Source organism: Hippopotamus amphibius, chromosome 6 (genome assembly GCF_030028045.1).
Source record: "Hippopotamus amphibius kiboko isolate mHipAmp2 chromosome 6, mHipAmp2.hap2, whole genome shotgun sequence".
Taxonomy (NCBI): domain Eukaryota; kingdom Metazoa; phylum Chordata; class Mammalia; order Artiodactyla; family Hippopotamidae; genus Hippopotamus; species Hippopotamus amphibius.
Window position 1 is genome coordinate 55,631,776 of NC_080191.1, and position 13,431 is coordinate 55,645,206.

The 13,431-nt window shown below is 38.4% G+C and overlaps 1 protein-coding gene across 1 annotated transcript in view; it reads right to left on the reverse strand.

The window, feature by feature from the left end:
- Positions 1-13,431, reverse strand: part of SYNE1 (spectrin repeat containing nuclear envelope protein 1) — a 341,186-nt gene that overhangs the window by 106,241 nt on the left and 221,514 nt on the right. Inside the window, exons 98-103 of the mRNA XM_057737764.1 lie at positions 12,991-13,122; positions 12,639-12,794; positions 11,845-12,054; positions 7,291-7,392; positions 2,993-3,112; positions 1,213-1,413 (exon numbers count right to left, since the gene is read on the reverse strand). Of these exons, the coding sequence (XP_057593747.1) occupies positions 1,213-1,413; positions 2,993-3,112; positions 7,291-7,392; positions 11,845-12,054; positions 12,639-12,794; positions 12,991-13,122 (921 nt within the window). The remainder of the gene's footprint in view (positions 1-1,212; positions 1,414-2,992; positions 3,113-7,290; positions 7,393-11,844; positions 12,055-12,638; positions 12,795-12,990; positions 13,123-13,431) is intronic.

Here is a 13,431-nt window from a genome sequence, read left to right on the forward strand (position 1 = left end):
GCCCAACATTCACAGAAAGCTGATACTCCTTTTACAACCCCGTCTCCCCCGACAGCTTTGGATGGACTTCTCATGGCCAGGAGGGCCGGCTGTTCAATGGCAGCCTACTCCTTTTAGAGTTCTTCATCTATTGAGCTTTATTTCTCTGTTATTTATACTCATTGATCCTGGTTTCCCCTCTGGAATAACTCAGGATGATATTTTATTGCTATGGTCAAAGATTTGAGAAAAACCAGCTGTGAACTTTAAAGCAATATTTTTAAAGCCAAGTGATAAGGCTTTAATAAATCACAAAGTTTTGGACAAAAACATCTGGGAAAAACAGCAATTCTCCACCCCCCACCCCAAAACTACCATTATAAGCCACCAGGGAGCTACATAATGGTAGAATGTTAACCATTTATAATCCAAGGGACTTTTTAAAGTTCCCCTATAAGAAGTTTTCCACTGTCTGGGAGGTTGAGTCTCTGAACTAACAAAACTGCTATTTTTGTAATATTACTAATAATGCAATTTGTGTGTGTGTGCATTAAACACAAATTCCTTTACTAAGGAGCCCTGTCTAACCTGAACTTGGTTACGGCACATAGTGATGCACCAATCTCAGGCCTACCAAGCTTGGTTACGTAGTAAAAGCACTTGTTGTTCCCAGGAAGAAACTCTTGAGGCCCATAGCAAGCAGAGGAGTGTGTGCTCAAGGACCAGAAGAGCTGAGTGATGCCCATAACAGAGGTAAAGCCAATCCAGAGCTAAGTGGGCAGCTCTGTGTTCCCAGAGCAGAGCAGTGAGTTCTTGGCCAGGACAAGGAAAGCAGAGAGAACACCTAGGACTAGATGAACAGATGGGCATGATGGATGCAAAAGAAAAGAGCAGAGTTAAGAATGAAGCCGGGCTCCTTCGCTGAGAGTCCCTGGGTTTCCTGTCCATTGCGGTTTATGAAGGAGAAAGCCTGGCTAATATTGCTCATTAAAATTACCGGTAAGGTTGGTATTCATTGTGGACTTACAAAATTTTAGGAATATAATCCTCTCTAATTGTATTGTGCTATTGAATGCCAGTGGGCCTGAATATACATTTGTTGACCATTTTCAAGTGTAACTTACATGAGTAAAAACTCATAAAAGATTGATAATATCAGGTTTTACTAAATATATACCAATGAGTGAGAATGAGCTTTCAAAAATACATTTTCTTTCTGTTTCTTTTTTTTACCTTATGTTTGTCAAGTAGTTGCTCGATTTCCTCTTTGGAAGACACAATAATTTTCTGGTCTCCTGCCATCTTCTCTCGGCCGGTTTCCAGCAGGTCAGCCAGATCTTGCAAGGCCCTTTCGTACTGACTCTTGAGCGCAAGATTCTGGTTCAGACCGCTCCGCCGGGAGCCAATGGTCATCATTAGTTCATCGTACATGTCCTAAGGAACAGACAGCAATACTCATGCTCAATTCGAACTTCCCTCTACATGGGGTGCGTGTGACACCTGTTCTCACGGGATGTCAACAGCTTATGGGGAGATGAATGCTGAAAAATTGTTCTTGTGGTTGAGGGAAATGTCACAGAAATTATAGTTCTAATATTTATCACGCTCTCAAATTTTCTAATTTTAGAGTAACTGAATAAGAGCATCCTCAACATTTGGTCTGCTAAGTAATAATCAGATTTGGGACTATTCCTTAAATAAAGAGCTACAGAAACCAGGGAGTTTAATGTGAGCAAAAAGACTTTAAAACTTAAAAAGGCAATGTTTTCGCCAAATGTGGTGGGGTAAATAAATAACTCTTTAAACTGGAAAGACATTTTAGCGGATGATGATACACCAAAAACAAAATTTATTTAAGCCACATGGACCTGATTAATGCATCATATTCAAGTTTAGCAGGCCAAAATGGCTCAATCTGGAAAAGTTCAACTTTAATGCCTAGTTACAGCTATGACGCTTGACTCTTACACCTGACATTTAAGTACTGTCGGAAAACTGTCTAAAAAGCACAAAGTGGGGGCTGTGGGCTCATCACATTATGAAATGTGAGATAATGGAATGAGACAGTTGAAATCAAAATGTTCTTTTAAAATAAGAGGTATTTTATTTTCTCAAAAGGAATAATTTGTGACCCTGTATTGGACTCATACTATGATTAATCCCTCAATAGTTCTGTAATAAGGTGTGCAGAGAACACCTGACACATGCACACTTTTTTTTCTTAATATAACCTAACTGTGTTGCCTATCGGATGCTACACTTTGCTGGTTTACTATCCCAGTATCTTCCCACCAACCTGATATCAGATTCTAGCCTAGGTGCCAGATTTAGAAAAACACTAATCCAAAGTGTTATTCTCTACTCCTGAAAGATGCTGGGAAGTCTGTTCGGATTTCAGCTGCCCTCTGGTTTAACTTTTTGTTGTTATTCTGGAATTGAAACAATGTCTCTTTTCCATTAAAACACGTATGAAATATAAACTATAATTCTGAACACTTGAGAAAACACACTTTCTAAAAAGTATTAGCTTAAGTACTTTTAACTTAAAAATTTTGGGGGGTATAGTACAATACAGATCACCTTCTTTTAACTTTTCTAGGTGGGATTTCCAGTTATTAAGTTTTCTACAGTAGAAAATAATACTACGCCATAATACTAAACTAAACTACGCCATCATACTGAGCCACTGGAATAATAATGATACCAAAAAAAAATCTCAGAAGCATGAGAATACAAGAAAATACAAGAAAAGAGTTAAAAAACTGACACAAGGGTTCCCTAACAAATAGCCCACACAGGCTACCCTTCAGTAAATTTCAAAATGTGTCCATTTATTTTATTGTACTAAATAATGAAAGTTTCAGAAAATGTTCTAAGAATTACTTAGAAGAAAAATTAGGGCCTAAATGACATGAATTTTACAGAGAAAGCCTGAAAAAATAGAGAAAATAATTTTTTGACTTCCAGTTAGGGTGTACCATGGAAGCTGAAAGCCATTGGCAGAAAATTGTACCTGCACTTTGGAGAGTTCTTGCAGGGAAGGCTGCTCGATCTGCAACTTGTCACCACGCCTTTTTAACTCAATGATTCCCGCATCCAATTCCTTTAGCCCATCTTCAGCCTGCTGTATTGCCTATGTAAGATTTAGGACATTTCATTAAAATTCCCATAAACGATTTCCCATGCAAAATATGATCATCGTGTCTCCTTATATGTTTCTCCCTTCTCCGCCTAAAACATTTTCCCTGCAACATAAAAATGATGGTTCTCTATTATATACAAAAGGGAAGAAGGCCCTTTATTATACTACAGATAAGATATTTTAAAGGTAAGGAGGTTGAAAGGGAAGGTTGGGAGAACAATGGCTTCATTGAACAAAAAAGGGAAACGGTGAATAGCAATCTGAAAAAGAAGCATGATTTTAGCACGTGGTTAGAAACAGGTATTTGCCCAAGGTGTTCTATGGGATCTTGTTGTGGTTTTCTGAAGTGCAGTTTTGAGCATCTTTGGAGAGAGATGCAGTGAGGAAAGAGGAAACTATGCTACAGCATGGTCGGGGAGAGCTTACTCGTTGCGAGGGTGAGCTATCAAGTATGAAAGTGACAGCTAGCACTGAGGCTAGTCTTCTCAGAGTGAGGTCTATAGAAGCAGGAGAAGACCTCAACCTGGCCTTCAAGGAGCTTCCAGTCTGCTTAGGAAACCAGAGTAAACAGAAAAAAATGACACAAGGCTGAATACAGCTATGTACTAAGCTTGCTGCAGCTCATCCTTGTCTGAGGACTTTGGAGCAAGGAGACACCAGGACACCAGTGAATCCTGGAGCAGTGGAAGAAGGCTTTTGGAAGAAAAGCAACCTCAGCTGCCCTTGAAGGATGAAAAGAACACGGACTCCAGATGGCGGATGAAACACGTGTCCTATTTTCTCTTTCCTGAGTCCCCACTACAACTACTGCCAATATTTTGTTTGCTTGTTTTCTAGTGTGTTTATTTCCCCTATAAATCTATAAGGGCAAGGAAACAGGAAAGAGGATAATACCAACAAAATTTTTCAAGCTGAAAACCAGAAGGATACATGGTAAGTGACTTAGGAAATCTGAAAAGCTGAATCCTAAGCCAGCAGGGGTTCTTCATCACCAAATTACAGCAACAAGAATCTCTGGAACTCTGGACAACATGGGGTGGGTGCTAAATAAGGAGGGTTGGTGGAAAGCTGCTTAAAGAGCACTTCGATTCTCAGATCCCCTTCCTATTCTGCACTGGCTCTTCCTTTCCTTGGTGAAAGACCGAAAGTTCATTTTCTGGAGAAGATAAAACGGTCTCTGGACTGAGGGGCACCAGACACGGTTGTAGGCATCTGAAAACAAGGGGATAAAGTGGCCGAACACCCACGGCATGCTGAACGTGGAGCCCCCACATCTCCTAGAGTGCTGAAGCCTTGTCTGTACACTCCAGACAGAAGAGGGTGGGTGGGAGAATATGCAAAGACCAATAGAAAAGACATAAAACATTTGACACAAGGATTCTCCAACAGAGAGCCCACACAGATCAACCTTCAATAAATCTCAAAAGTGTCAAACCCCATCCATTTGTGAATTTCCCATCCAGCTGACTAGTCCCTCATCCCAAATGTGAATAGACAACAAAGCCTTTCCATATATCTGAGAAAATCCTCTAACATGAAAGAGACCAAAGTAAGAAAACAAATAAAAGTAACCTAGAGGGAAATAGATTATACAGGAAAAAAAAAACAAAACAAAACCCCTAAAGCCCTCCCAAAACCCTTTCAACCCCCAAATCACCAATATACCTGAGCGATTATAAAAGTCAATGCATCTATTTAAAAAAAAAAACAGGATAATACCAATAAACGGATCACTCAAAGAACCAAAAAGAGCTCTGGGAAGATTAAACGCATGAGAACAGAAATGCAAAAGTCAATAGAAAAGTTTGGAGTTGAAACTGAGGAAGTCTCCAGAAAGCAGAGCAAAAGACAAAGAAACGTCCCTTGATAAGAAAGTTAGAGGACTGGACCAGAACATTCCACATCTGCCTAAAAAGGAGTTTCAGAAAGGGAGACAGAGAAAAATATTTAAACAACTCTTAGAAAATGTTCCAGAATGGAAAGACGAGAGCTACCAGATCAAAAGAGCCCATTGAGCTCCCAGCCCAGTGGATGAAACAGACTCTCCCCAAGGCACATCATTGTGAAATTTCAGAACGCTGAGACCTTTGGGAACTAGAACAATTTCAGATCCCTCAAGCCAACACTGTAAGCTAGAAAACAAGGGAGGAAAAGCCTCAACACTCTAAAAAGAACTGATCAAGAATTCTATAAAGAGCCAAGCTATCAATAAAGTGTGAACATACAACTAAAACATTTTCAGACATGCAAAATACTGAACAATATATCTAGCGTGCATCCTTCCTTAGTAAGGATGTGCACTAAGAAAACAAGGAAGCAATGCAATAAAGAGAAAGACTTGGGACTCAGAGAGGAGAAGACCCAACAGAAGGGAGAAGCAAAAGAAATTCTTAGAATGGTAGAAAAGGGAGATCACAAAAGACAGCTGTGCAGCAGGCATATGGGGCAACAGGTCTGTTTTAGGTCAGAATGACACGACTCAAAACATGAATATATCCCCATGCCTTCTGCTATTATTACCTCTTTAACCCAAGGAGGGCAGGGATGGGATTAGCACTTCTTTAGTTGCTTTCCATTTATTCAACAAAATAATTGAGTAATTGATTTTTATCTTTAGCATCTGCATTAGTTACATCGGTCAAGAGTCAAGTGTTACTTGTGATCATACACATCCTACATTTCGCATTAGAAATTCCAGGCAAAGCACTCCTACGGCTGCTCAAATCTTGTGTGGAATCGGGTACGTTATGAGCCAAAACTAAAAGCTAAAAATAAAAAAGGTCCTTTCAGGTATAAGCTATGACACAGAAGAATGATTTTTAATTTGAGAAAAATGAGGGATCTCTTTTAAAAAACAAATGAAATTATGGTCAAGAAAGATACATATTTGCATGTAATTTTGCAAACTATTTCAGATGGTCAGAGAGAGAGAGAGATCTCCTCCTACAGAGAAGTATCTGGGGAGATTTCTATTTCAGGTGATTCCCTATGGCCTACCCATAGAACCATTAGGTCTACTAAAATTAGGGTATGCAAGTCTATTAAAACACATATTTTCATAATTACTTAGCTTGTGAAATGGGATATTCTGTGTAACACCCTTCCCATTTCTTCCCTCCTCCCTGTTTTCTCCACCAGTAAGACAGTTTGAATTCCCATTCCTTCTCCTCAGTGCAGTTACGTGACCTCATGACGGATACCCTGCTTCCTGACCTTGGCGCTGTCACGTCAGCCACCCAGAAGCAGGAGCTGGCACTGACACTCATCCTCCCACTCAAACATCCCTAGTGACTTTCCGCTGCCAGTGGTCTCCAAGGTGAGTATAAGTACCCAAAAGTGTATAAGATGATCTATGAGAATGAAACACTATGTCTGTCATTTACATTTAACCACATGCATTTTAATTTTCATTTGTGTGTATGCTTTATAACATAGTACCTGCTTATAATTTATAAATAAGGAAATACGCATATATTTGTGGTGTGTGCTTATTGTTTTAACCAATGAAGTGTGCAAACAATAAAGGTTACCACTCATTTGTAGAACAAAGTCCAAATTCTTTGACATTCAATAGGCTCTACAAGTTGCCTCAAATTTTCTCTTCAACCTTACTTCCCCTCAATCACTTCTGTTCATTGTTAAGTTCAGCCAAACAGGATTACCTGCTTTTCTCCCAAAATGCCCTGAATGGTCTAACAGTTAGGCCTTTGTTTTTGCGGTCCTTTTCACTAGAATACCTTTCTTCCCAGTCTCTGTGTGTCTAAACTCCTAAGTCCAGTTTGAATTTCCCTTTACAAAATTTTTTCCTGATCCTACCGCTGCTGAAGGTAATCTACTCATCTTCTAAACATCCCTAGTGCTTCATCTGTCATGCTACCAGGACAGTCTGACTCCCTGTCAAATGTCATTGAGGTTCATGTCTTATCTCATTGTGAGGTGGCAAAGGCCTTCAGGCCAGCATCTGTCATTAACCTTTTCCTCTCTCACATTTCCTGGTTACCCACAGAAGTAAGTGACAGAGTCAATGTAATCTGATGTAAACCTGGCACTTAAAAACAAACAAAAATGCTACAGTAAGTCGTTCATGTTCCATAGAATATTTGGAATTTCTTAGTAAATCAGATCTACTCACTGCACTTGCTCTTATGGAAAAAGGCAGCTGTACATACCTCTATCTGCTCTGCCACAGGTTGTTCAAACACATTTGCCAGTTTCTGCAGAATGAGGTATTTGTGGTCAGCCAGTGATGTAAACAGCACCTTCAGATCATTCTAAGGAGGAAAGCAATGGAAGACTTAACCCGTGTAACAGGAAATTCAACGTGGTTGTAAATATAACACACATTCTTAGAAAATAATATGCAGGTCTAGGAATGTAATTGTTTCCAGAAGAAACAATATTATCTTATGCGAAAGTAAAAGGAACTGGTAACAATGTACACAAGTGCTAAAATTGACTTTTGAAAAATTTGTTAAATAAAGCATTTCTAACACAACACAGATGGAGATGAAGTATACAAATAAAAAGCAATAGCAACACTGGTCACCCTAATCTTGTCATTTCCGTAATGAACGAGCACATTTAAACACTGCAGCAGAAACATTACACTAAGGACTTCTGGTTAGTAAAACAACCTGTGAGCTCTGTCTCGTTGAAAGATATTATTCTTAAGAATAATTATGATCCCCCTTTTCTTCTCTCCTCTCCTTCCCTCTCTCCCTCAGTTCCTTCTTTTTCCTATTTTCAAAGAATTTGCACAAGCTTATAAAATACCATTCAGAAGTTCAGAAAATAAATATTATTCACAGTGACCAAAGATATATGAAAAAACACAAAAAGATCTTAGCTAAGATAAACATTATTCATCTAAATGTCCAAATATATTGCGTTAACCTTGTACAGAAAGGAGATAACTATAAGAATTTTGATAACTCAATTCTAAAAGGAATAATGAACTGGCAAGAAATTTGAATTATAAAATTTAAAAATTTTCCCTTGAAATAGCAGCAAATAAGCTCTATTTCTTATTAGCTAGAAATGTCTATGATAGGCTGGTTGCTTATCACAGGCTGAATGAAGTTCAACTCATCACATGCTCTTCACCGGGAGCTGATCGCATATGTGTACGGCAACGAGATGCAAAAATTCTGACTGTCTCATGAGGAGAAGGATAATCACACCAAGGAAGAAAAAAGTCTTTAAGGATATACGTACTCATTATAACACAAAATGCAAGGCTAAAGCAAGAGAGTAGGTGAATTATGCAGTTAAAAAAAAAAAAGTAAAAAAATAGCACTGAACATGAGATTTAGAGAAAAGCATACGATCCTAAGAGGCAATAACTGTCACTAACCAAAACCCAAACCAGTTTGCAAGCCTAGTTGCAGACTACATGAGAAATTGATGCCAGCTACAAGGGTTCTGCTTATGAGCTATGATAATGCTTGTGTCATTCAGCTGTGTTCAGGGTGAGGCCTCATGGGCCATTAGAACCATGACACATTTATCTGTTTGTGTAGGAAAAGATGTTCCCATTCATTTGAACAGATTCAAAAGAAATAAAGTCCTTGTCATCTACATGTATGTAGAAAAACATTAGTTCTATTAATCTAAACAAGTAGATAATTATAAATAACGTGGGTTAGAAATCAAGAGGGTATATGTATTTCCTATACATCATCTTTACATTTTTAATAGCATATTTTCTATATTAATCATATTCTACTCCAGGTAATAGAGAACAGAGTTCACATTTCTGGAAGCCACACTAATCACTAGAAGAGACTAGACAAGAAGACGTAAAGCAGAGACTATGACTGATTTAAAAATTACTAAATAAAAGACTTTAAGAGGTGCTTATAGCCATATGGATATTCATATTTTCATAAAAACGAAAGGCTTTAACCATTTCTTAATACCACACTTGTGATACAGCAGGGTAATTAAGGTATCTATATACTGCACACATAACAGACATCACAGTTTTTTTTCTTACAATTACTGGAATTACTTGTAGGGCATAAAGAGGTAGGTTTCTAGCTGTTTGACAAACAGGTCCATAGAAAGTTTCAAGTTTAAAAATCATGTGTACTGCCTTGCTCATTTAATAAGAAATTCATTTTTTTTTTTTTACTTTTTAAATAACTTAAAATATTCAATTATAAAAATGTCCAGGAAATTGATTTGGGTTTAAGTCTATGAACAAAACTTTTTCAAATACAGAAAAGGTGATAATTAACTTGTGATTCCATGTAGATAACATACATCTACATAACATCTACCCGTTCTTCCAGGCTGTCTGTTGGGTATAAGGTAATGTTAGCAGTCTGGCAAAAGCTAATACTCAAAAGCTAACTGGAAAATGAAGGCAACCGTTCCAATAAGCACTGAGCACTGATAACATACTGGGTGCTCAGTGCAAAGTAAAATAAAATGGTTTGTGACTTGACTTTTAATTATATTAACATTGGAACTCTTTCTCTCAATTAAACTGGAGCACAAACATTTTGAAATGTCAGTTTTTGTTTATGAGCCGGCCACCACCAAGTAGAAACTTGTTGGCAGAAGAAAAATAGAGAATGTGATGGAAAGAGAATTTCAACATTACTTGTTCTTCTCTTGATCCTCTACCCAAAGTAAATTCCAGAGTATTCATTCCTAGTTCATTTTTCACTCTGACTGGCTATGATTATCAATAATAATTTAAAAGTACCAAAGATACTAGCACAGTGAATGCATTTTGAAAGAGGGAAACATGCCTCCTAGTGATACACGCATTTGCACCTTTAACCCACCTTATGCATGGGCAATTGACTAGAATGGTGTTAAAACAGTGTGTGATTTTATGTAAGAGGAATTTTACAGTAATGAAACAAGTTCCCATAAGTTGCACAAGAGTTTTGCTGATTTTAGACATGCTGTGTATACAAGTACAGGCAATCAGATCTTGCATTGAAGGCAAAATACCCAAACAATCAACTCCAGGTTTTCTGACTCCAAGGGAAATGCTCTTTCCTCTCCGCGTACTATACAACATAACAGATACAGTGCAAATATCCAATGCAGGTCATTCTTCTAAGCCACAGACTTGGGACTATTCACCTGAGGATCTTAATTCTACCCGATATCTTTGCCCTGCCAGTGGTACTGCCAGCAACCTGGTCTTGCTCATTGGTCAATGACACAGCTCCCACTGTCTTCTATGTCAGCCAGTGCCCCCCGGATGCTCACGTCAGAATCCCTGGAATTCCTCAGCAGTCACCTTTTCTCTCGTTCCCCAGATCCAAACCATCAACAAATGCTCCCCTACTGATTCTACCTTCCAAATATATCTTGAATGGGTCTACTTTTCTCCATCTCCCCTGCCATCATCCTAACAACATAAAACATACAAATATTCTTTGAGTCAAATCCTGGCTCTAGCTCTTGATGGTTAAATAATCTTGGAGAAATAATCTAACTTTTCCACAGGTTTTAGATTCTATATCCATTATCATAAATACTATTAACAGCAGCAACAGTAATGAAACTTGCTGAGAGCTTACGATGTTTCAGACACTGTTCAAAGTATTTTACACATTTTAACTCATTTTATCCTCACAAAGCCCTCAAAGGCAGTTACTATGGGCATGATTTAGTAGTTGAGGACACTTAGGTCAGAGAAGCCGCTAAGGTTATGTAGCAGTAGGTGATAAAACCATAATATTATTATGTGAATAATACATGTGAAGATTCCTTGTGAATAGAAAAATGATACACAAACGTTTGTGATAATTTTAGTTTATAGTTTTAAGAATGTAAACTACTGGAAAGCAATGATAATTTGTCCCTTCAGATGAATATTTAGAAAACTCCATATTGCCTGGCTAGTGGTACATTTATTTGACACTTCACAGTATTTTTTTGGAAATCAAAATTTTACATCAATCTCTTGGCCCTAATTACATGTATTACATGAATCTATTTTATAAATCTTTGTAGGACTTCCCTGGTGGTACAGTGGTTAAGAATCCGCCTGCCAATGCTGGGGACACGGGTTCAATTCCTGGTCCAAGAATATCCCACATGCCTGAGCACCAAAATTACTGAGCCTGTGCTCTAGAGCCCACAAGCCACAACTACTGAACGCACAGCTGCAACTACTGAAGCCCACACACCTAGAGCTTATGCTCCACAACAAGAGAAGCCACTACAATGAGAAACCCAAGTACTACAACAAGGAGTAGCCCCTGCTCTCGCTACAACTAGAGAAAAGCCCGTGTGCAGCAATGAAGACCCAATGCAGCCAAAAAGAAATAAATTTATAAAAATAAATAAATAAATAAATCTTCTGTGTTTGTTACACATAAAATTCAATTAGAATGCAAGTATTCCCAAAGGATGCTTTTTACTACTTCCTGCATGTTTCTTTGGTATTATGTTTTAAACTCCAGTTTTATCAACTGGAACTTATCATTATAATATGCCATACATACGACCTTCACTAGTTGAATTTAAAGTTCTATTCAGCCTTAAGTTTGGTCGGCTGGTTTTCTCAACCTTCCACTGCTAGGAGCATAAAACTTTGTTTTCTATTCCTTGAGTTCAATCCCCTTGTTTTCCTGTAATGCGCTTGCTCTTTGTACCTTGGAAAAAAAGGTAGGTCTATATCATACCTCAGTAAGATCCTAGTTATTGTTGAATGTAGCTGGAAGATGGTGAAACATCTGTTGATAATGTCTTACCTGGAAATTTAGTATTTGCTGAAGTCTTTCCTTCATCTGATGACATCGCTGATTTACTACTGAGTCTAGCAAAGATAACCTGCCCAAAAGACAACCCAAAGTGTCTTCAATAACATCTCGGTTATCGCCATTCTCTGGAAAGGCTTGGGAAAACAAACTCTTGTTCTTATCCATTTCTTCAGACATTTCCTTAATATCTTTGGCAAGAGTCTGGGGTTGATAAGAAAGTGCATTTCAATGTTTAGGTCCATGAATTTATACATAAATCATTTCCTCATAGGAAGTCCACTGTATACCTCATACTGTTCAGTGATAATTATATCTAAGGCACGTTGGACCACTTTCATACACTTCTATAAATATTAAGCAAGTTACTGTGGGAGAGATTTTCCTCAAAAACTTTACATCATTTGCTAATAATAATATATAACATTTGGTGAAAAAAATGAGTTTTCTAAAGTGCCATTTAAAAGTTCATAATTATTATTTTTAGTCTGTGTTCATATGAGGAAAATTTGCAATATACAACAGGGTTCCTACAGTCCTCAGTTTTTTTCCATTTCCTACATACACAAAACAAAGAATAAAAATGCAAAACATAAATGTCTTTGAGAATTTTTTTATATTTAGGCAATTCTTTTCTGCATTATGCTGCTTGGAAATACACCTCATTTGTACTTTATTAGAACTGTTTTATGCTTGACCTTCTTTATACATAACATTAATTATGCAATGTCACCATTTCGAGTGTTTTGTAATGTCACACACTCACAGACACAGGCTGTCAAACTTACCTCTTGGTTGAAGAGGCAAGTTTCCGTCTCTTCTGGTAAAAGTGCTGTGGCAACAAACAAATGTTCCTCCACACCATCCAGCCAAGTAGAGGTAGCCGAGACCCCATCGTAGAACTTCTGTTCCAAGTCAATGTTCTGCCTCTTTGTCCCTCCACCCTGAGAAAAAAAGGAACAAAGAATTAATGACAGTGTTTTGAGGAATCAAAGAAAAATACCAGGATGAGATGCTAGGGTCCAGTGGCTCTGCTTTTACGGGTTCACCCCTAGCGCTGGGTCTCAACAGCTCACGCCCAGGGGTGGAGCAACCCCATGGGATCCCAGATCCACAAGCAGACCACATGCGCCGCCCTACCTGGGATGAAACCTCCTCGAAGGCCTGGTTCAATCCATCCAGCAAAGACGTCACTGCAGATTTATCCTGGGCCTGCCCATCCCCTTTGTACAGTGGCACGCCAGACAGGAGCCGATTTGGCCTGCTGTAAAGCTGAAGGCAGACAGGAGAGCTTATTTAGGACCAGATGTACTCTGTCCAGGTGTTCTCATTTAGAAATGCACACTGAAGCAAGATGCTGGAAAAACTGTGTTTATGGAAGCCTCTGCTAGAGAAAAACAACCTCTACAACACACCGTGTCCACTAAACATGACGACCAGTTTCAGCAATGGCAATGTTTCCCTCATGGACAAAAAAAAAAAAAAAAAAAGTGCTTGTTTTTATACCTGAGAGTAGTAAGTATATCATCCAGCATACAAAACTGTTACTAAGGTAATGTGAAAAAGGAGGGACTCTGGAGT